Source organism: Chelonia mydas, chromosome 8 (genome assembly GCF_015237465.2).
Source record: "Chelonia mydas isolate rCheMyd1 chromosome 8, rCheMyd1.pri.v2, whole genome shotgun sequence".
NCBI classification, from domain to species: Eukaryota; Metazoa; Chordata; order Testudines; family Cheloniidae; genus Chelonia; species Chelonia mydas.
Window position 1 is genome coordinate 62,189,744 of NC_057854.1, and position 24,948 is coordinate 62,214,691.

The 24,948-nt window shown below is 41.2% G+C and overlaps 1 protein-coding gene across 2 annotated transcripts in view; it reads left to right on the forward strand.

Moving 5' to 3' along the window:
• The window catches only part of CFH (complement factor H), an 83,650-nt gene that overhangs the window by 37,642 nt on the left and 21,060 nt on the right, over positions 1-24,948 (forward strand). For both annotated transcript variants that reach the window (XM_037907812.2, XM_037907814.2), the window contains 8 exons: positions 1,026-1,199; positions 1,646-1,828; positions 3,599-3,784; positions 5,366-5,548; positions 15,582-15,761; positions 16,687-16,896; positions 18,991-19,167; positions 24,222-24,398. In XM_037907812.2, the coding sequence (XP_037763740.1) occupies positions 1,026-1,199; positions 1,646-1,828; positions 3,599-3,784; positions 5,366-5,548; positions 15,582-15,761; positions 16,687-16,896; positions 18,991-19,167; positions 24,222-24,398 (1,470 nt within the window). The remainder of the gene's footprint in view (positions 1-1,025; positions 1,200-1,645; positions 1,829-3,598; positions 3,785-5,365; positions 5,549-15,581; positions 15,762-16,686; positions 16,897-18,990; positions 19,168-24,221; positions 24,399-24,948) is intronic.

Consider the following 24,948-nt stretch of genomic DNA (forward strand, 5'->3'; position numbering starts at 1 on the left):
TTGTGAACCCCCAAGTTTTACCTCTTTACGAAATCAGATATAAAAAGTCCACTATTACTTATGGCTTACTTTCTCATTTTTACCAGATAATTTATAAAATAAATCCATTGGAATATAAATATTGCACTTACATGTCAACTCTACGGGGAGGGACTGGCTGTTTGTGTAGCGTCTGGTGCCGTGGGGTTCTCGGCCTGGACTGGGCATCCCAGACACTACTGCAATACGGACAATAAATACCATCCCCTGGGTCAGGCTCTGAGGGAAGTCTGAGGAGGGTTGTAGGGCTGGGGTATCTCTGCTCTGCACAGATCCAGCTTCGTGGTCTGCTTGGTGTTAGCCGCATCTGTCTGTACCAGACTCTGGCTGGAGCAGCTCTGATTTGAACAGGGTCCCGATTAAATTCAAAAGTAATGAAACCACTGGGAAATAAGAGGTAATCAGAGCATTGGAAACTGCAGAATTATTATTATACTATGAAAGACAAACAAATCTTACAAAAACTTTGAACAGGTAATAGTTGTATTTTAAGTCATGACAAATAACAATCCAGGTTGAAAGGCCAGCATCATTAACTGATTATTTGGAGTACTCCAAGTGTGATTTTGCTGAGTAAGAATCTGTGTCTATGAAAACTACCAGTTTCTAAATTACTTGCAAAAATATTTATATTTAAATTCATAGAATGTGGGGAAAAGATTATGGAAAGCCACCCCTTCATTTGGTTAAGTCTTTTTTTCCCCTCCCAATTATATCCTATTGTGCTGTTTTTTTCATGCTTGCCTTCTTTTCTTTCCACACCCTAGATGGAATTCTTACTCTTTTACAAATTCCCAGTTTGTTCAGCAAGATTCTTGTTCTTGGTGCTAACCAAAGCCCTGATCCAAATCAATGGGTGCCTTTCCATGTTTTAAAACTGGTTTTTGATCAACCCATTTTGTTTAAATCTTTTGTATTTTAAATACTTTCCCCTAGAAATATTGGCTATAATATATTTTCTTTCCTTTCCTCACCACCATCTTTAGCCATAGAATGTGAAATGTTGACATTGTCCAATGGCTGGGTTTCCCCCCGGAAAGGTAAATATGGTAATGGAGATGTGGTAACTTTTTCCTGTGCAAAAAATCACACAAGAGTGGGACCCGACTCCTCTCAATGCTATTACTTTGGATGGTTCCCAGCATCTCCGACATGTAAAGGTAAATATTTCCCTTAGGCTTATTTAAGCAGGATACCTATTGGTAAATCTGGCTCTTCAATACTCATAAACTCTTCTGTGGGCTCTTTCTGGATGCTGGTTTCTATCCCATGATGAACTACCCCATCTATCCTCATGCCAATTCACTTACTAACCCACTGTGCCTTCATTTCCCATTTGAAACTGTGAATTTGTTTCCATCCATTTTGATTTTAGTGAAACTGCCAGTTGTGTGAAGTGGTAATAGGTTGAACTCAGGGCACTCATTTCCACTTGTGACCTAAAGTAGAATTTGAATCCAAATCTCCAAAGATATAAGGTTAATTAATTCATTGGTCAGCTGTGCCATCTTTGTCCACTTGAAGCAGTGAATTTGGGTTTTTTCATTTTTTATTGTAGTCTATTTTTAATGGTAACAACTGTCTAGATATAATCTCTTTGAATTAGAGGAAACCAAAGCTTGTGGGCTACCACCCAGCATTACCAATGGGAGTATTATCAGTGAACTTCATGAGAAATATCAGCATGGCAACTCAGTGGAATATGACTGTGACGTCAGTTTTAAAATGATTGGATCAGGAAAAATAGAATGTATTGATGGGGAATGGACATCTTTACCTTCTTGCACAGGTAAGCTATGTGTTTTTCACACTCTTAGGATTAATATAGACTAATACTTTTCTATTCACACTTTTAGAGATTTTCCAAATCAAAACTATACCTACTTAAATGTAACATACTGGCCGGTGTACATCGTTTCTGTACCACAGTCCTCTCTGAGATGGAATCAGACCTATGCTAGTGTTTTTATTGACCTGACATCTAAAATACTTCCAATGGCTGACTGTAATTTGCAGAGTCTGGAATCTTGGCTGATCAAAAGCACCAATAATTTACCTAACGCTGGAGAGCATCCCTTAGTATGCATATTAACTAACATAGTTAAAAAAAATAAAATAAGTACACCCAATTATAATGTTTGCTTGTACCTGGAGCATATTTTGAATTTTTGTTTGGTTTGATCGGAACTGAAAATGTGCATTAATGGGAAATAATTAGATTTTTCATGGAATAAAGGAATGCTGTGACCTAAAAAATCATGGACAAACTAAATACAAAGTGTTAACAGATCTACTAGAGGTTCTATGATTGTCTTGGCAAGTCTAGTGGTTTGGGCTTTGGCCTGCTGAAATCATCACTGGTTAGGTTTCCATACTGATCTATGAAAAATGTAAGAAAAAGGGTGTAGCTGTGCCTTGCCTTAAATACATGTAAGCAGAACTTTTGATGGATACCATTGGATAACAGGTCAGTTGACTATTTCACTATCATCCTAACATGCTGCTGAATGTTGTTTATTGTTATTTATGGAGCGCCATAGGTGCACATAGTGAGGTCCCTGCCCCAAGGAGTTATGAGAGAACTCAACACAAGTAAAATATTTTTATAGCAAGTGAAAGACAAGAAAGTGGAAAAGGACATTTAATGAAGGGAGGGAAAGCTGCATGCTGCACAATCAGTGGGAAGCAAGTCTATCTGTGGGGGCAATGTGAAATGAAGTACAAAGGCAAGAGTGGAATATAAAATAGAGTGCTTAGCAAAGAGATTTGGGAGGAAGCAGTATAAGGAAATGTCATAGCCAGGGAAGAAGTTATAAATTATAAGACTGAGAATAAGGAGTTTCAACGTAATGCAGAAAAAGAGAGCAATAAAGGGAAGGCTTTAAACAGGTACAGTGGGGTGACACGGTCGCAGCAGCAGGAGAGCAGAGGCTACGAATTAGAAAGGGGAAAGTGAAGAATGTGGGGGTAAGGGAGCTTGCAGTTGTCAACATGGTAGCTGTGTGATTTTCACTTCTTGGATGTGTGCACTGAAGGATTTTTTAAAATTATTATTTAAAGTGAGTATTGGGGGGGTGTAGTTTAGTGTCATGATAGTAGTGAACAACTAGCAATTTGGAGCGTGGTATTGTGTTGAATGTGTGTATTGATCTGTTTTAAGATTGCCTTGCATTTTAGTGTTTTCATTCTTGTGAGGGAATATAAATTGAGCAATGCTAAGTTAATGATACTTTGTATGTGGAACTAGAGAGGAATAAGTGACAATCCTTACAAAAATTTGATGTGAGTAGAGAAAAGCTGAATACAGTCCTGGAAGATGAACTGGACTGGGGAATTGTCCTAGTCATAGAGAAGTGAGAGATCGGAGTTTGGAAGAAAGGCAAATGTTATTACAAACTAAGGGCCTAGTCCTGCACTCATTTAAGTCAATCAGAGTTTCACTTTAACTTTAATGAGAGCAAGGTCAGGCCCTAAATAATTATTTTAATTAAGGCTCTTTGATGATGTGTTTTATATGTGCCAAGAATATAATATGGAATATTTATGTTCTTTTCCACAGAAGAGAAAAAAACCTGTAAAAAACCACCCAGTATTAACAACGGGAATGCTGTCAATGTAGTAGACCGTCCCCAGTATGCTCATGGAGATACAGTGGAATATGAATGTAAAAAAACCTATGTAATGGTTGGGCCAAAGACAGTGAAGTGTCTCAGTGGAGAATGGATATCTTTGCCTTCATGTGCTGGTAAACTATTAGATAATACTTTAAGCATTAAATTAACAATTTCTTTAAAGGTTGAATGGAGATTATTCATCAATATTTAGGCAGATACAGTTTATACAGATATTTAGAAACATTCTGTACATACTACTGTGTATTCATAGTGTGTGCAAAGTTAAGCATGTGCATAAAAGCATCAGTAGCTTTCAACAGGGTTTGCTTGACCCCACCTTTCAGTGTATCTTTCCAACAAAGGCAGCCCAGCATCTTTGAAAGCTTTATGATGTAAGAACATTTGATGTACACTGTGCTAAGTACTTGTCATTATATCTTTAGCCGTTATTTGGCTTTTTAAGATCTTTATGGAATTTTCCAACAACCTTTAAAGCCAGGATGTGAGATATTAATTACATCCTCTGACCTCTTGTAGGTCTAGATCAGCTCTTTTCATGTCTGAACTATGTTTTTGTCTCTGTCCTCTAATTTTCCCATTTAGTTGCATAGGCTAAAGTAACACAGTATACACACTATGAAAGCTAGATAACATAATATTTTATTGCTTAAACCTAAAATATACATTTCTTAGTTATAAAAATTTCACTTGAGCTCAAGATATACACCATGGGTCAGATCCTCAGTTGGTGTAAACTGTCACAGACCATTTATACAACAGAGAATCTGCCCTCAGAATATACAGTTGAAGGTTTGTTTTACTGAAGAAGATTTAAGCTGTGCTCTATCCTTGCCTCCCTTTCAACAGAATAAATTATATATTTATCCATTATTTTCAGTTATGTAAAACAAGAATAATTTATCTACAATTATGTGGAGGACTTTATCTGACCCAACAAGCACAGTTTGCTTATCTTACACAGTTATTAGAGAAGCCTTCATAACTCTCAGAAACCCCTGATAGAGACCACAACACTTGGTTCAGCCCATCAACTTTCAGTCTCATATGCACCTTCCCGGGATACTGATTGTTTGAAATAATCTGTCTTTATGGATAAAACATGTGATGCTCATGGCTCTAAAAATATGAGGGCTTCCATTCCTGCACATCTCTCTACCTAAATTGTGGTGTTTAAAGAAAAAAATAGAAAAAAATGAAATTCCAGTGTTGCTGTTACTTCACACAGTGAAAGGGATGCTGTCACCTTAAAAATCCCAGAAAATATTTCCCTCTTATTGTTACTAGTACACAAACTAAAAACATTTTGGAATTTTTTTTCTTTGATCTCTTTCTCTTCTAGTAACTTTAGAGATTACTTATAACAATAGTAGACATAACATTTTCATATGGACTTGTATTTGCAAGTTGAATGCCTGCCTTTAAATGAAGAAAAGGAGTACTTGTGGCACCTTAGAAACTAACCAATTTATTTGAGCATAAGCTTTCGTGAGCTACAGCTGAAGTGAGCTGTAGCTCACGAAAGCTTATGCTCAAATAAATTGGTTAGTCTCTAAGGTGCCACAAGTACTCCTTTTCTTTTTGCGAATACAGACTAACACGGCTGTTACTCTGAAACCTGCCTTTAAATGGATATTTACCTGACACAGCATTTGATTTATAGAACATTTTAATTTGTGTTGGATTTAATTTAGATGATTTTGCTGAATGTGAACTTCCAGAGAAGTTGGAGATTATAATCCTTCCACAAACTGACAGGAAGAAGAGGATCTATAAGCACAACACACTTGTAAGGTACACATGTAAAACAGATGCCACAAAGAGGATGCAAGCAACTTGTAACAACGGGGAATGGACACCCAAACTTGACTGCATAGGTAAGCTTGTGTATTTGTATACAAATTGTTCTTTTCTAATTATTATAATTACCAAATATTGCATCTACCTTTAGTCTGAGTGAAGATCAGTAGTTTGAAAAAAACAACTGGTTTAATCATTAAAACCTATATCTGTTTATATGCCTAAGCATAGGAAAAATAACTTGCTGCTTTTAAATTACTGGAATAATCTGAAATTCTCTAAACCAGAGGTGAGCAAACTTTTTGGCATGAGGGCCACATCAGGGAATAGAAATTGTATGGCGGGCCATGAATGCTCACAAAACTCCCTAACTCCAATAGAGAGGGGGTACAAGCTGGACTAGGGAAGGGGAAGAAGTATATTGGGACATAGTGCTGAGGGGAGGAGAGACTGGAGGCTGGCAAGAAGGGGAGATGGAAGGGAGAAACTGGTACTTGGAACTAGGATGGGGGGAGATTGGGACTTGGGATCTAAATGGGAAGAATGAGGGACTAGGAGCAGATGAGGAGGTGGAGGAAGGGAGAGAGAGATTGGGGCCAGGAGCTAGTCTGTGGGTGCTGGTGGGGAGCTTGGGGGAGACACAAGGGGGAGCCAGATCAGACAGGGAACAGGGAGAGGGGAACTGGGGCTGGGTGGGCACTATTCCTAAAGTAAGTCCTAAGACTAAAATATAATCTTATAAGCAAATATCTGTGAAACACATTGGGAAAGATTTTGTCTCATCCCTACCTAGCGCTGGTTCATATAGATGATAACCTGCCGTTGCTTCCAGTTACTCCATTAACTCAAATGGCAGGGGTCTGTGCAGCAGATCTAACGGTCCCAACTCTATTCATGATTGATGTGGGTGTCAATAAGATGCCACATGATGGACTTTCTATTTTTATGTACTTTTTAAAAAAAAAACAAACTACACCACACACACAAAGCCTTGTTAAAAGAACATTAAGGTTTCAAGTCAAGCACTCAAAAATTAAGAAATGCCAGGTACTTTTATAGCCCCATCTCTGTTGTATCTCACAATCTTTAATGGAGTCATAGTGTTTAAGGGCAGAAGGGACCACTAGATCATCTAGTCCGACCTCCTGTATAGCACAGGCTTCCAACACCACCCACACACTAAACCTATCAATTGCAATGACACCCAAGTATTACTGCCCACGGGAGACCAGACTATTATGTGCTAAAGACAGAGAATAGGAGGGACAGAGGTGCGCCAGTGTCCAAGGATCCCACAATGGCAAAGAAATTAAGTGAGATATATCCAGATAATTCTGGCAAAAGAGCTGGAGAGGAAGGCAAAAGAACCCTAAGGTAACATCCAATCTGACCTGGGCTAAAATTCCTTCTTCTTTGAGTGCTGTCCCTATGGGTGCTCCACTTCAGGTGATGGTGTGTCCCGGAGCCGTTGATGGAGATTTACAGTCTGGTACGGCCGCGCATGCGCAGTAGCTGTCTCACAGTGCCGTTGGAGTCTCTTCAGCGCGTGCACAGCCCAAACCCTCAGTTGCTTCTCAACTGCCCTCGGCTGAAGATGGAGCTTGGGGCATTGCAACACCTTCTTCCCCTCAAGATAGAAAAAATAGATAATTGTTAGCTCAGTTTAAATTTTTTCTATAGATAAGTTAGTTTGTTAGTTGTTAGTTAGTTGAGAAAAAAAATGTTAGTTTTCTTCATTTCCAGGTTCACGGTTCCCTGTGGATCACAAACCATGTTAAAAAAAAATGTCAGTCCACTTGGGACTTTACTTTAGCCATGCCAGGCTCCCCTGGCTTCAAAAGATGTGGCTCTTGCAAGGAGGCTATGTTGCGCTCCGACAGGCACTCTCTCTGCGTGAGATGCCTCGGGGAGACACACATACCATCCAAGTGCATCCACTGCAACAATTTGAAGGTGAGAGCTAGGTATGCCTCAAAATGATCCTAATGGAGAAATTACTCCAACCTGAATATGGGAAGGGCACCCCAAAGCCTTCCCCTAAGTGCTCCCCAACTCAGTCTGAACTGACTAAGAGCGCTGTTCCATCCTCTCAAGAAAAGAGGAAGCGAGCCTTGAGCTCTCCCAGGCGGGAACCTCACAGAAAGAAAAGGTCATCTGCAAGGTCATTACCAGCAGTGCCGATGGCCCCGAGAGTCAGTACCTACGACTTCCCTGGCACCTCTGGTACCTGACACACTGGTCATAAGAACAAGGAGTTGAGACCGCAAACATGCCATGTCTCTTCCTCGGCACCGACAGTACCGACACCCGCGTCAGAGACGGTACCAACCATACAATCACTCTTGCCGACATGAGTCTCGGCGCAGCCACCTTCCTTGGCACTGCAGCCACTGGCCCCAACAAAGGTGAAACAGAAGACTCCTAGACACCCAATACCTACTACTAAGACATTGGTACCGCATCCATTGGCACTGCAACAATTCCTGATGCAGAAGGACATCACTGTTGCTTTGGTGCCAGGATCACCTCTCCTTGGCACCAAGGGATCACCTATCACACAACCAACCTTGCCTATGGCACCATCAATGTTTAGTGACAGTGACAACGAGGACCAAGAGGAGCAAGTGTTTTCACCACAGGGCTTGCCCACACCTCAATGAAAACCTACTGGAGGCACACCATGGCATAAAATCCACCAGTCACAACCTCGCTTTCCATGGTATGGACCCCCATAGATGGGTCCCCAAATGGCATTAATGATGCAGTGGCCACCAGGGGCAGCATACAAAGCCCAATATGTTCGGACCTCCTTGCCGCCTATGACACAGCTCCGGTCCCCTCCTGTATCCCCAGGGCTGGCAACAACAGGAGCCACAGAGGAGATGGCCAACGAACCAGAGGAAGAGACTGCCCCCGAAGCAGTGTCACCTGAACATAACTCTTCCTCTTCTCCAGATGTAACCATTATGCTACGTCCACCTACCATGGCTGATGACTTTAAACAATTTCACAAGCTATTCAAATGCATAGCGGTCATCCAGGACATCCCTCTAGAGGAAGTCCAAGAGTACCAACACAAACTATTAAAAATTCTACAACCATCTTCTGCGACAAGAATTGCCCTGGACATAAACGATGCCATCTTCAAGCCTGCAGAGACAATATGACAGACCCAGGACACACAAAAGGGTGGACAATGAATATTATGTCCCAGCCAAGGGCATGGACTTCCTGTTTGCTCACCTACAGCCCAATTCTTTAGTGGTGGAAGCAGCAAACCGCTGGGCTAAACAATCCCAACACTGTTCTATGCCACAGGATCAAGACCACAAGCATCTAGACCTTTTAGGTCACAAGGGCTACACCTCCTAGATGCTACAATTCCACATTGCCAACTACAGTGCCCTTTTGGCTAAATATGACTTTGACAATTATAGGAAACTCTTTGAGTTTACCATGGACATACCAGAAGACAGGCGAGCACAATTCAAATCAGTCCTGATCGAGGGACAGTTGGTCACCAGGATGGCCCTACAGGCTTCCCTGGACATCGCCGATACTGCAGCCCATGCCAGGGCTATAGTGAGAGTGATGTGCAGAGCCTCATGGCTGCTATCATCTGGTATACAAAAAGATCACCAACTAAAGGATGAGGGCCTTCCTTTCGATAAGGACAAACTGTTTTTGGCAAAAAATGATGAAGTCCTACACACTGTGAAGGACTCTGTAATGACCCCTTCATACACTTGGCATATCTACACCACTCCCCAAAAGGAAGTGGTACCAAACATACCAACGAAACAGGGATTCTCAATACACCCGCTCTAAATCCAGGCCTTATGGGGTGGGCAGACACAGAAATAGATCACCTTGACACCAGCAGACTCAACCACAACAAGCAACATCCCAGCCACCAGGGAACAAACCACAGTCTGAAAGCTTGGTCAAGTGTCTGAACAACCTCCCCTGAACACCAGTGCTTACCTGCCCGTTTGGTCACAGCCTACAGAATTTTTACCAAGCTTGGGAGCATATTACACAAGACCGCTGGGTCTCAGAAATAGTTCAGTCGGGCTACTTCATCCCTTTTACTTTCCCCCCCCCCAATCCTCCCCCTTTCCCATCCCTCTTCAGGGACCTTTCTCACAAACAGCTTCTAAGACTGGAAGTATATCGTCTACTACAGCTAGGGCCATGGAACCAGTACCAACACAATACAGAGGAAAGTGTTTTTATTCCCACTGTTTTCTGACCCAGAAGAAAAGTGGTGGATGGCAACCGATACTAGACCTATGAAAACTCAACAAATTCATACTATCCCAGCGCTGGAAGAGAGAGACTGGTTTTCAGCCCTCGACCTACAAGATGCATATTTTCACATCTCACTACATCTGGCTCACAGATGATTCCTCCTATTCACAGTGGGACACGACCACTGTCAATACAGAGTGCTCCCATTCGGACTCTCCACTGCACCAAGAGTGTTCTCCAAAACCCTTGCAGTAGTCACACCTCACCTGTGAAAACAAGGCATCATAATTTTCCCTTACATAGACAGTTGTCTTATCAAGGGATACTCATACATAGAGACAGAGACAATAACATGACTGACCATCATCCTCTTCCAAAAACTTGGGTTGCAAATAAACTTTCAGGACTCCACATTGATACTCACACAACAACTAGAATTCATCAGGGCACACCTGGACTCAACTCAAGCCAGAGCCTCGCTACCTCATGCCAGATTCTTAACCATCAAACATCTCATAGACACCATATCCATCTGTCCAGGAATTGGGGCACGGACATGCCTACAATTACTAGGACACATGGCTGCCACCACATTCGTGGTAAAACACGCAAGATTCCACATGCGGTGTCTTCAGAGGTGGCTGCATTCAGTATAAACCCACCGAACACAGCCTCAGCATGATGTTAACACCATCGACCAAGGTTTTAGCATCCCTACAATGGTGGACAAGACCGGAAAACGTCTGCATAGGTGTTTCCTTTCATCACAGACCTTCTTCAATCATGATCACAACAGATGTCTGCCTACTGGGCTTGGGGGCAGGGCACACCTGGACCACCACACGATATAAGGCAGGTGGTCAATACTGGAAACATGCCTTCACATAAACTTGCTAGAACTCAGAGCAGTAAGATACACCTGTCTTCACGTTCTACCACTCATAAGAAACAAATCAATTCAAGTGATGACAGACAATGTTGCATGCATGTTCTACATCAACAGACAAGAGGGGTGAGGTGCGATCCCTCTCCCTATTCACCAAAGCCATGAAACTATGGAACTGGTGTACTGAGCACCACATCGACATCTCAGCTTCTTACCTACCAGGATGTCAAAACACCACCGCCGACACATTAAGTAGACGGTTCTTACAAGAGCACGAATGGGAACTGAACCCTATGGTCTTACAACAGATATTCTATCAATGGGAGTTCCCATCGATCGATTGATTTGCTACAGCACAGAACCACAAATGCCCACTATTTTGTTCCAGGGGGTGACTTGATCCCCGGGGGGATGCTATCTTAATTCGTTGGGACAAGACGCTTATGTATGCATTCCCACCGATCCCACTAATACACAGACTCCTATGCAAGACCAGGAAAGACAAAGCCAAGATCATCTTGATTGCCCCGGCATAGCCCAAACAGACTTGGTACCCTTACCTGCTGGTTATGTCAATTCATCCTCCACAAATTCTTCCAATGAGGCCAGACCTCCTGTCAGAGGCTGACGGTCAGATGTTCCACCCACAACTGGAGAAGCTCCATCTGAAAGCGTGGCTCCCCCATGGTTCTAATCACATGAGTTAACCTGTTCAGAGCAGGTCAAACACGTGTTATTGAACAGCAGACATGATTTCATGCGAAAAACTTACCTACAAAAGTGGAAATGTTTTTCCACATGGTGCCTACATAAATGACTTACTCCCTGCACTACACCACTTCCAATGGTGCTAGACTACCTTGTAGAGCTAAAGAATTCAGGGTTATCACTGAGCTCTATCCAAGTACATCTCGCGGCGATTAACACCTTCCATGACAAAATCGACAGATTCTTGACGTTTACACATCCAACTACAAAACGCTTCCTTGCGGGACTCCAGAACCTTTACCCTGAAGTACACCCTCCCATGTCCACATGGGATCTGCACTTAGTCCTCAGGGAAGTCATGAGACCCCCCCAGCCTTCAAACCCCTAACTATCTGCCCCTTACTACATCCAATCTGACCTGGGCTAAAATTCCTTCCCTATCCCACATATGGTAATCAGCAAGACCCTGAGCATGTGAGCAAGAACCAGCCAGCAAAGAGAGAATGCTTGGTGCCACCTCAGAGCCATGGCCCCACTCCCACCAATATCCAATCTCCAGCCAGCCATCACCCGATGCTTCAGCGGAAAGTGAAAAAACCTTCCCAGAATATGTTCGGGGGTGGGGGGGGAAGGGGCAAAAATCCCTTCCTGACCCCTGCCAGTGGCTGGCCAAACCCTTGAAGCATGAGCTTTTGGAACTTTCAATTTAAACCAGAAGTGAGCTCGAGGATTGTTGAGACCTGCCCCCTACCATCACAAGCAACCCAGTTATAAAATTGCACTGAAAAGTTTGTCCAGATCTCTGTTAAAACTAAAGAAGTTGTTTGCCCACACAACTTCCATTGGGAAGCTGTTACAGAACCTCATCCCTCTGATGCTTAGAAACTTTCCTCTAATGTTCAGCCTGAATTTGTTCATGGCCAGGTTTACATCCACTACCTCTTGTCCCATCATTGTCGCGTAGCTTAAATAGTTCTTCACCATCACTGGTAATTACCCCCCTAATGAATTGATAGAGAACAACCATATTCCCCTCAGACCTCTTTTTGTGAAACTAAACAAACCAAACTCTTCCAGTCTTTTCTCATAAGATAGGCCCTCCATTCCCCTGATCATCCGAGTAGCTTTTCTCTACACCTGTTTAATGTGCCTTGTGTGGTTGCGGCGCAGTGCTGGGGGCGAGCTCTCCCGACACTCTAAAAAAACCACCTCAACGAGAGGCACAGCTCCCAGCGCTGGGGCACTTTTTACATTGGCACTTTACAGTGCTGCAACTTGCTGTGCTCAGGGGAGTGTTTTTTCACACCCCTGAGCGAGAAAGTTGCAGCGCTGTTAATTGCCAGTGTAGACAAGCCCCAAGTCTCCCAAGACCTAGGCTAGCACACTAAGCACTGGTCCATCCTTCCTCTGTGTAATCTTAATTCAGCCCCCTTGGGGTAGTTATTAGTAATATGATCACATACCATTCATTCTGTATACTGAATGAGGTAGGGGTCATATGAAAAAAAACGGGTGTCAATCAGTTAACTGACATGATTAACTAAAAAAAATTAATTGTGATTAAAAAAATGTGTCTTGATTAATCGCACTGCTAAACAATGGAATACCAATTCATCATCATCGCTGTTTCCATAACATATTTTGTTTTTTATGGGACAGGGTTGTTAGCCCTGTGCCTAACCCCCAACCTGGCCCCTCCCCCACAGACCAATCCGGCATGGTTGAACCTACCAGGAGCAAAAAGCCACCGCTGACACAGACTCTGGAGATCGTTAGAGAACGCAAGCTGTACCGCCACAAGAAGGCACAGATACCAGGGGACAGAGAATACTAATTGAAATGTATTAAATATTTTTGGATGTTTTTCTCCATTTTCAAATACATTGATTTCAATTACACCACAGTATACAAAGTCGACAGTGCTCACTTTATATTATCTTTATTATATTACAAATATTTTCACTGTATGAAATGGCAAACAAATAGTATTTTTCAATATGCACTTCTCATACAAGTACTGTAGTGCAATCTCTTTATCGTGTACATGCCACTTACAAATATAGATGTTTTTGTTACATAACTGCACTCAAAAACAAAACAATGTAAAACTTTAGCACGTACAAGTCCACTCAGTCCTATTTCTTGTTCAGCCAATCGCTAAGACAAACAAGTTTGTTTACATTTACAGGAGATAATGCTGCCCGCTTCTTATTTATAACGTCACCTGAAAATAGGAATAGGCATTTGGATGGCACTTTTGTAGCTGGCATTGCAAGGTATTTATGTGCCAGTTATGCTAAACGTTCATCTGCCTCTTCATGCTTCCACCACCATTCCAGGGGACATGCTTCCTTGCTGATGATGCTTGTTAAAAAAATAATGCATTAATTAAATTTGTGACTGAACTCCTTGGGGGAGAATTGCATGTCTCCTACTCTGTTTTACCCTCATTCTGCCATATATTTCATGTCATAGCACTCTCGGATGATGTCCCAGGACATGTTGTTTCTTTTAAGAACTTTCACTGCAAATCTGATAAAATACAAAGAAGGTACCAATGTGAGATTTTTAAAGATAGCTAGATCACTCAACCCAAGGTTTAAGAATCTGAAGAGCCTTCCAAAATCTGCGAGGGACTAGGTGTAGAGCATGTTTTTAGAAGTTTTAAAAGAACATTCCGATGCGGAAATTACGGAACCCAACCTACCAAAAAAGATAATCAACCTTCTGCTGGTGGCATCTGACTCAGATGATTAAAATGAACTTGTTTCAGTTTGCACTGCTTTGGATGGTCATCGAGCAGAACCTGTTATCATCATGGACGCATGTCCTCTGGAATGGTGGTTGAAGCATGAAGGGACAAATGAATTTTTAGTGCATCTGGCACATAAATATCTTCCAACGCCGACAACAACAGTGCAATGTGAATGCCTGTTCTCACTTTCAGGTGATATTGTAAACAAGAAGCGGGCAGCATTAACTCCTGCAAATGTAAACAAAATTGTTTGTCTGAGTGATTGGCTGAACAAGAAGTAGGACTGAGTGGACTTGTAGGCTCTAAAATTATACATTGTTTTATTTTTGAATTCAGTTATTTTTTGTACATAATTCTACATTTGTAAGTTCAACTTTCATGATAGAGATTGCTCTATGGTACTTATATTTGGTGAATTGAAAAATACTTTTGTTTCTTTTTTACAGTGAAAATATTTGTAATGAAAAATAATATACTGTGAGCACTGTACACTTTGTATTCTGTGTTGTCACTGAAATAAATATATTTGAAAATGTAGAAAACATACAAAAATATTTAAATAATTGGTATTCTATAATTGTTTAACAGTGCAATTTATCACACAATTAATCGTGATTACGTTTTTTTTATCACATGATTAATCGTAATTAATTTTTTTAATGGCTTGACAGCCCTAGAAAACAATACTATGCACAAGGGGGCTGAATCAAAGTTGCACAGGCAACAGGAATCTTTAGTTCTGGCATTTCCTAACTCTTGAGTACTTGACTTTTGCAACCTGAATATTCCTTTTAAACTTGTGTGTGTGTGTGTATTTCTGATGGATCTCAGTTTTCAATAAAGGTCTGTTAAAGTGTAGGAACCCTTTTTCTCCAGAGGCCACACTACAGAATAAACTATGTTAATCCTTACACACCGCTCCCTCCTTAACAAGGAGTGGAGCCTCTGGCGCTGCCCCTTTCCGACCCATCTATGTCCTCCTATCTCCCTTAACTATCATGCATGTGGGTCCTTGCATAGCTCAGCTCTGTGCCGTATTAGACAATGTGCATCTCCTCTATGACTGCCACACAGCATAGTCTTGCACCTCCCCCTCATTTGCTCAGTGGAATGACTCTGCTTTCACCATTCAGGAAATAGGCTGGATTAGACCCTTTACCAGTTTATAGCATCTGAGTTAACTAGAAAAATAACTTCAGTTACAATAAAGGTTTCATTACTGTATGATGGTGTGTTATGCTCTTGTTATGGAGCAGGAAGAAGAACTGCTCACAATGAGAGGCCATTACAAAATGTGTTTTTTTAAGCCCACAGTTGTACTTCATTGAATATAACGCAGTTCTTTGTGTCAATGCAATATGATTATGATGCTAACTAAATGCTGAGAATAGCTAATAAGGATCTATGGACTGCACATGTTTTTATCTATTAACTGTTCTGGTTTGTAATGAACTTCTACATTTACCATTGTTTGAATCATGAGATCTAACTGAAATATCCTTTGCTGAAGAGATTAAAAAAAAATGCCCACCTCCACCTGAGCTCCCGGGTGCCATCAACATCACAGAGACACGAAACTACGAGAATGGTGAAAAAATAGCTTTTACGTGCCTAAAACATTTTGAACACCGAGGAGTGAAGGAAATAATGTGTGAAAACGGGAAGTGGCAATCACCACCATTCTGTGTTGGTTAGTATGGAGCTTTATTTATATTTCTTTAGTTGCATCAGTCAGAGGAAATGTACAAACAATATCACAACTGCCATGTCACTGTTAGCCCCTTACATATTGTGGTAGTTAGTGTTCACATATTTTGTTAAGCAGTCATTACCAATTGTTCAGTGCAGAAAAGCAAAAATACATTAAAAATAAAGTGTTGAAAAATGAAAGGAACAAAGTAATCAGACCAGTAACACTGGACTCATGGGTTAAAGGATTTTAATTGTATGAAGTATGTTGCTAATGGGTTAAAAGTGAACTAGGGTCTGAAAAATGAATACAGTAATGTCAAAAAGTACAATCTGATATCAGAACCTAATTACTTTTTATCCTACCACTAAGAGTGGAAGAAGGGAGTACTAAGGGAGAAAATTTGCAAAAGCACAAATGGGACTCTCAGAGTTTATTTAATAAAATTAAGTGCTGTGAAAAAACATGTACAAATGTTGGTATTTTGTGTGTGTATACTGAGCCTCATACACATACACACTATTTATAACAAAAATATATTAAAAACATTAAGTTTTCAAAATCAAGCATTCAAAAATTAGGAAAAGCCATAATTAAGGCTGGCTGTGCAACCTCAATTTAACCCCATTGGGTGTATTCATTATGTTAATTTTAATTACATGATCATGCACTATTTTTTCCACAGGATTCTGCTTCATCCAGTGCAAAGGATAGTTGCTCACTTAATGAACAGCCAATATTGTGTTTCATCCTCATTATTTAATATGTGGCCCTAGTGTTTGTTTAGGGTGGGTTAATCTAGAATGTTCCCCAGCCTTAAAAAATCACCACAATTTATTTTCACTTCAGTTCACTGTTACTTTGTCTTTCAGTTTTAGACTATATGTGCATATGGCATACTAATTTTATTTTTTTTCCAAAACAGAAGAAAAAGTATGTTTGCAGCCACGTTCCATAGCAAATGGTGAGATTCTCAGTCTAGAAAATCAGAACTTAAGAAAGGAGCAATCAGGACCAATGACTTATCAGAACGGTACCATGTTAATGTACAGTTGTAACCCTGGCTTCATGTTACATGGACCACCTGAGATAATTTGTAAGACTGGAAAATGGACACCAGCTCCTACATGTGTTGGTAATTACATTGTGTAGAATTTTCAAAAGCAGTTCATTTAGCGGAGAGAGGGCAATAGGTTTCAACTGGAGGCTAAATGAAAGAATGATTCTGCATGGAATCCTTCTGGCAGGTGGAGCCAGCAGCAAGAAGGGCCGAGTTCAGTATCTAGGTGTTCCTTTTCAACAATACAGCACAAAACTGGCTCAAGCCCCCACCCAGTGACCTGGGAAAATTACACACCACCCCCTAGGCGCCCCTAAGAGGCAATACTTCCCCTCTCTCAAGCACAGAGTCTGAGTGTAGCAAAAACTTTTAACAGAGGGAGGGAAGTAGCTCATCATTAATTTGGGAAAACACTGCAACCAGGGTTCATAAACACAAACCATGAGCAAAAGACCCACCCCCAAGTAAGTTGGGGAGTGTTCTTTTCCCCTCAGGATCTTAAGTCCAGCAACCTCAAAAGTCCCTTTAATATACCTGTCCCTTCTCTGTGCCGCACTCACAGTTACTGTCTTGGCCTGTGCAGCCCCAGAGTTCAGAGGTTCATCCGCAGAGTTCACCTCCCACCTTGCATGGAAGGCAAGGCGGGGGTAAGGAGGCATCTTACACACTGCACTGTTTGGGCACTCGCTCATTGCCCCAATATCCAATTGCCACACCTCTGCTCTGGCCCTTTCCTCCAGCCACCCTGCTGGCCGCATGCCATGCCTCTCCACCAGCTGCCCACTTGCCAAGATGTCTTCAGGGTCCCCGCACACACTTAACACAGCTCTCAGTGATTTCAGCTGTTAGTGGGGGAGCCTCACTGCTGGTATACTGGGCAGTCTCTTGCAATAGAGACACTGTCCCAAAGTAGGCCTAATACTTAGACGTAGGTATCAGTGATTTCAGCTCTGCAGCATGTAACAAGACTCTCAATTGAGTCTAAATTAACTCTTTCATTCTACCATGGAAAGAGGAAGGATCAGTTGGTGTCTAGGACCTTTAAACAGGCCCTACATCACCAGATACAACTGCCTGTCCCCACTCTCTCTCAACTCATTGGGCTTTGAAACCCATGTCCCCTGCCTGGCGAGTGTGATTCAGTTGAGGGTGAGTCCCTCCATTGGGGTATGCCAGGTACAGTTCAGCTGTCCTCAGTTCACACAACAAGCATAGCAACCCTTTATTATTCCTGCCCCAATAACAAGGAGACTGGGGATCCAACACCAGCCACAAGTGATCATTTGGGCAAGCAAGCACATCATGCTGAGCACCTATGCAGGGTGGATGTGTCCATGCAAACAAATCAGCTTCTGAAGTCTTTTTCCACAACTCACCACTAGATGTCAGGGGAGAGCTCATTCAGACTCTGCCTACATGTATATTTGTTCAAATTGCTGTAAAAGCTTAGTTTTCTGGCCCAGGGTCTTTAGAAAGCTTCTGACTGTGTGACAATTTCAGGATTTCTGGTTGATTGGTTGGTTTTTGTTTGTTTGTTTTGAGTAGTTTTAGTTTTTAAAAGCTCCCAACTAGGACTCAGGAGGTCTGCATTCAGATCCTGGCTCTAATGCACAAACTTTCTTTATAGTCTTGGGCAAGTCTTTTTAACTCTGTGTCTCAGCTTCCCATCTGTAAAATGAGGATAATGGTATTCCCTATTTGACAGTGGGGTTGTGAGGATAAATCCATTAATAGTTGTGAAGCACTTACATGTTATAGTGACAGGGGCCATATCAAGTGCCTACATGGACAGATGTATTTTCATCAAAATTCTGTTGAAGGAAGCAGACCCACCGTGCCAGAAGTGTCTTCTGAGGTGTCCAATTCTTCTGAGGTGTCCAGAAGAAGAGGAGCAGCTGCAATTACTGGTTTCAGACATAGGCACAAACTAAATTTCATTAGTAACTGAACTCCTAGTGTATTTAGGGCTGGTGTTTGTTTAACTTTCTGACAGATTTTTAACAGTGCTCATGTTGTAAGTTTCATTGCCCACCAACAACTGTTTAGGTTCTAGTTGCAACCTTTATTTAAAATTAGATATCCATATAAAGAGTTACAAAGGGCTTAACTAAAAAAGGTGGCTTGTGGGAGGGTTACACTCATTTTACTCTTGTGTGTGTGTCTTTTTAGAAATGCCATGTACCGATGTTCCAAATATTATCAATGCTCAGACTGAAGGCAGAGTGAAGCAAAGTTATAATCCTGGTGAAACAGTACGTTATCAATGCCATCCTGGTTTTATCATCCACGGATCTCCAGATATTATGTGTAAAGCAGGGAATTGGTCCACACAACCTGTGTGTAAAGGTACAGTGAGTAATTTGATCTAACTTTAAAGAATCTAGTTACTCATTTCTTATTATTATTATAGACACTCAGAGACCACCTGGATGGGTCAGACAGATAGAATAGATTACAGAATGCTGATGCAGAAACAATAAGTAGCTAACTTATGCACTGATCATTTCAAATACAGAGGGGATTGGGAGGAATCAGTGTTTGCCAAAAGGAAAAAAAAAAGGTAGAACAATAAATCTTTTGCAAGCTGCTAAGAATATTAATTAATTTAAAAAATATGAAATGGGTGCTCACCCTCTTCCCTTTTAGCATATTACAATTCTCAGGATGTACTTGTCAGTATACTGAGCTCAGTTCAGCAGTCCTTTCTCTCCTTTAAGTCATTAAGTCAATGGGTGTTTTGTCTGGAAATCAGAGCCTTCTTCGGGTCCAACTCTGGGTCCTGCTACTCAAGCAGTCAGGGATTTAAAGGCATTGTTGATGGAGAAAGCAGGCTGCTTATTACAGCTTCAGGAGCCATGTTATCAGCCCTGACTGTCAATTCTGAAGAAGCTGGTAAGGGAGAAGTCGGCCACTGTTAGCAGTGCCAGATCCCATTGATGAAAGTTTTCAGATCTGTCTGATTCTGACAGAGCCTCTATGGCTCTGGCTCTGGCTCTGAAATCCAGGCCAGTTCTGATTTCAGCTTCAAGGACCAAGTGGGTGGATCTGAATATTTCACCAGATCATGTGCCATCCAGGTCTTCCACGCTGGCTTCGACATCTGCTCCAGTTTCAGGTCCATCTTTGGATCCAACGAGGACTTTTACTTCAGTGGCTGATGTACAATCATTCAGTTATAAATGCTCTTCAGATCTAAGTGAGAAACAAAGGAAGGCAGTCTTCACCAATTCCAAGGTCTGGGTCATCTTCACCTGAGAAAAGAAGGGCAGAGATTATTAGTTTCTCTCTTAATCCATCTCTACCTCTTTCTCCTCCTCAGCCTCCTACATGGTATCCACAAACAGCATTCTCTCCATTTATTTCTCTCCACCCTCCAGGTCCATTGCTGTCTCCATTACACTCCATCACACATCCAGAATCAATTCCATTATTTATATGAAGATAGAGGAAGAATAAAGAGAACTGTTTCTTCCCAGTTTGTGCCTCCTCCTGTGGATATGTTCTGAATACAAGTTGCTGTGGAGATTGGCAGCCCTAGGCTCCATGGCCTTATTGAGTGCTGATGCAGTAATTTTATAGCTGTTCTCCATATGGATGGAGATATGATGATTCATCTATAAAGGATCTGGCTGTGGAGAATCCTTGCCTCTAGTTACAGTGGATCTGTCTGCATCTAGTTACAGATACTCTGTCTGCTGCCTGATACTCTGTCTGAAGAAGATGAGGAGATAGCTCCTCTTTTAAAATAAAAACATGCTGACCCACAGATTACTCTTCTGATTTGTCACTGGATGAGAATGTGGGGGAGAATTCTGCCTCTTCCCCTTCTCATGGCAGCAGAGTTTCATGACCTGGTGGATCACATGGTGTCCATGTTGAATTTATAATCCATAGCCATGGAAGAAACCTCCCCTCTAGTGTTTGGAGGAAGCTCTTGGTGCCACCTCCAAGAGTAGGATGTCACTACTAATTCTGCTGTAGCTTGCTAAGATTGTTTGTTCCACTTCTGCCTCTTGCCAGCTTATCTCTAAGAAGGCAATCAAATTATATAAGATAATCAGGATGAAGTGTTTTCATATTTTCACACACATCCTGTATCTAATTCAGTGGTGGTGGCTATTGCCATTAGCAGTTTGAGATCTGGACAAGCATATTTCACTCCTACTGATAGGGGAAAAATATTGATTCCTTGGGGAGAAAGGTGTTTTCTTCTTCCTTTCTTAGTATTAGGGTGGAAAGTTATCAAGCAGTTATGGCCTGCTATCAATTCCACCTATGGAAAAAAGATAGCATTGTTTCTGCAGGATTTGCCAGATGGCATACAGAATTTGGCAAATGAAATCCTAATGGAGGGTCAAAATGTAGCCAAGCACACACTCAGGGCCTTCTTTAATGCTTCAGACTCTTCTGCCAGAGCATTGGCTTCTGAAGTTATGCTCAGGACACATGCTTGGGTTTGCTTTTTTACTCTGGCTCTGAATACTAGAATAAAGGTAGAGGATCTCCCCTTCAAAAGGGATGGTCTTTTAAGTAAAAAGACAGATGAGTTGTTGGGAAAACTGAAGGAGAAAAGAATGACAGCGTGCTCTTTGTGTTTGATTTCTTCTATTAGGAGGATACTTTCTATACCTTCTTTCCATAGTCAGAGACATTATTATCCACAATCTTCTTTGGCTATTTCTTGTCAAATCAAAGATGTCAGCAACGACACCAGTGGGCTACATTTTTCCAGAGGTAACACAAGAAGAGGTCTTTCAAATTGAGGCCTAAATCAAAATAATCCGCTTCCTCCCTGTCATCTTCGTTGAACACCAGGCTTCAGCTTTGATGTGATATCAAGAGTAGAAAATGAAACTTCAATGACTCGTTCCTTCCTCTTATGGAGACAGGCTAGCCAATTTTATCAGCAAATGAAGGTTTATTACATCAGATAAATGGGTCATAGAAATTAGAGGCAAGGGCTATGCCATTCAGTTAGAGAAACTAACCCCTTCAATTCCCCCTATCATCCCTTTCCAGTGAACCTTTTCACAAGGCCTTGCTACTTTCAGAAGTGTAGAAATTACTGCTTATATGTGCTGCAATGAGGTATCTGAACAGGGATTTTATTAAAGATACTTTCAGGTGCAGAAAAAAGACTGGCTAGTTTCATCCAATTTTAGATTTCAGAAATCTGAGCAAGTACACTTGGATGTTTTGGTTCCATATGTTAACTCTGGCCTCCATAATCCCTTCACTTTCAGCTATGGATTGGTTTGCAACTCTCGATTTAAAGGACAAATATTTTCATATTTCTATCTGACACAGTCATTGAAAGTATTTTCACTTATTGGTGGCAGGACACCATTTCCCATACAAGGTCTTCGCATTTGGCCTGTCCACGGTACCAAGAGTGTTTATGAAATGCCTCTCTGTTGTAGCATCACATTTGAGAAAACAGGATATTTTTGTTTACATATTTGGATGATTGGCTGTTGAAACGTGGAGCTAAATCTGAATGTCAAAAAGTCAAATCTCTACCCAACTTGCATAATTTTATTCATGTGCTCCTTAGTGCACACAGCAGCAGAGAAAAATCTTCTTACCAGAGAACAGATTTTTTTTAAAAAATAGCGCAATGTTTTAAACATTAAAATATGTCAAACTCAGAAAATAATTTTCTTCCTGGGTCTCATGGTGGTGACTACTTGTAAGACTCCATTTGTGCATCTCAAAATAAGACCAATGCAGCATTGGATGTCCCAGGTCTACAGGCCAAATCTGAACAATGTTCTAACACTAGTCAGCCTGCCTTCTGGACTTGTGGTAGTGGTCAGTCAGAGCAGTTATCCTCTGAGGAGTCCAGTTCAATTACCCCTTCACCATCAATGAGGGGAAATTCAAATGTATCAAATAATGGAGGACGAGGAGGAGGAGGGAGTCTCATTTGAGTCAGTTTACAGTTTGAAGTCATTGGTCTTATTAGAAATAGTCCAGATTTGTGGCTTGGATGAGGGAAAAAATCTGATTCTCCTGTCTCAGCTTCCATACCTTGTGTTGTGGATGATTTAATATACTTAAAAACTGAAGGGTTATTTAACTCATCTTTGAAAGTTCATTATTCAGCTGTTATAGCTTACCATATTTTGGTTGATAGTAGATTGCAGTTGGTGCATAATATGGATAATAAATTTGAGAAGGAAGGTATCTAATATGTATGCTCTTTGAGGGATCCTGTCCCTTCTTGGAGTCTTAAGCTGGTTTTATCTACATTTATGAAACCACCTTTTGAACCCTTGGCTGAGTGTTTTTTATTTTTAATATTTAAGGCAGCAATCATCATTACCATGGCATCAGCCAGAAGGCTGAGTGAATTCAATGCCTTGGTGGTGATTCCCACTTTAAGTGTTTTCATAAAGATAAGGTGGTTCTTAGACTTGATCCCAGACTTTTGCCAAAATGACTTTCTGAATTTCACATAAGTCAGATAATTAATTTCCTGACATTTTTTCCAAGGCCACATGCTAAGAAGGGAAAATCTGTTTTATGTACTTTGGATTTAAGAAGAGCTCTTGCATATTATTTAACTAAAGCAAAAGGGTTTTGAAAATAATCTAGGTTATTCATGTTTTATGCTAAAAGTCTCAGGGGTCAGACTGTGTCTCTCCAGACTATTTCTAGATGGATTAAATAATGAATTGTTGAATGTTACATGTTAACAAATTCTTCTATCTAGGATACTTTGATCTCATTCCACTAGAGCTGTGGTAGTGTCTTTTGCTTGCCTTAAGCAAGTCCCTTTTCTTGCAATTGGTAGGGTTGCAATGTGGACTTCTGTGCACACTTTACTAATCATTATATTCTCAATTTGGCTTCTAGGGCAGATAGTAGATTTGGTAGAGCAGTGCTCTGTGATGTCCTCCAGTTTATTTTCCTCATTGCTTTTCAAACTACCCATAAGTGGGAATATGGAGAGCCACTGGAAGAAGAAATGAAGGTTACTTGTAAAACAGAGTTTTTTGAAATGGCTATTCATATTCACACTTCACACCCACTTTCCCCTCTTTCTCTGAGTCCTTTTGCGCTGTACCTCTGGGTTGGCAGTGAGGTGATAGAGTGTGCCATGACCCCTTATGTATCTTCATCCTCAGAATGTTCAGAGACAGAGAGGGAAGGGATAGAAGGAGTGTGCATAAGCACTTTAACAGATGCTGCTTGGAGAAGGTTCAACCATTAAGCATAATTAGACAGCACAATACCCCACATGTGCGAATATGCAGAGAACTTCCAATATCTCAAAGAACTTTGATTAGAAGCAAATAACCTTCATTTATTGGAACATAACATATTTCATGAAAATAAGATATTACATTAATAGAGTTTCACTACTAGTATGTTTATTTGTCTCTCTCCCTTTTCAGATGCAAGATGTAGCACTCCACCTGCAGTTACCAAAGCTGATATTATAAATAATGAGGAGAGAAGGTATCTGCCTGGTGCTAGAGTGCAATATAAATGTCAGGAAGGATTTGAAAGTATGGGATTGAATTATGTAACTTGTGAAGATGGAGAATGGTCACAACCACCAATTTGCAAAGGTAGGAGTTTGTATTTTAATTCAAACAAGTAAGACCAGGTGCACTTTAGTGAGCTGGGAGCATACAATCATAGGGCTGGAAGGGAACTTGAAAGGTCGACTAGTCCATCCCCCTGCATTGAGATAGGATTAAGTATACCTAGATAATTCCTGAAAGGTAACCTGTTCTTAAAACCTCCAGTGATGGGGATTCCACAACCTCGAAAAAAAGTAACCTGATTCGGGACTTAACTTTCTAACTATGTAGACAATAGTTAGGGTGGAACATTTTCCTTTCTTGTTTTACATATGACATTCCTGTTAATACTTCCCAGAATGACATTTGCCGTTTCCACAACAGCATCACACTTTTTACTCATTCAATTTGTGATCCACTATAGTCCCTGTGTCTTGAAGTGCTTGCACCTGTCCATTCCACCTTGGTTGTGTGTGCACTAGTTCATCAAAGCCAGAGAACATATTCCCATAGTGGTACCTGTCGAGGTGGTACATGTACTTTTGCTGCACACTGGTGCTTGTAGCTAAGGGCATAAATGGGCAGAGCTACCCTC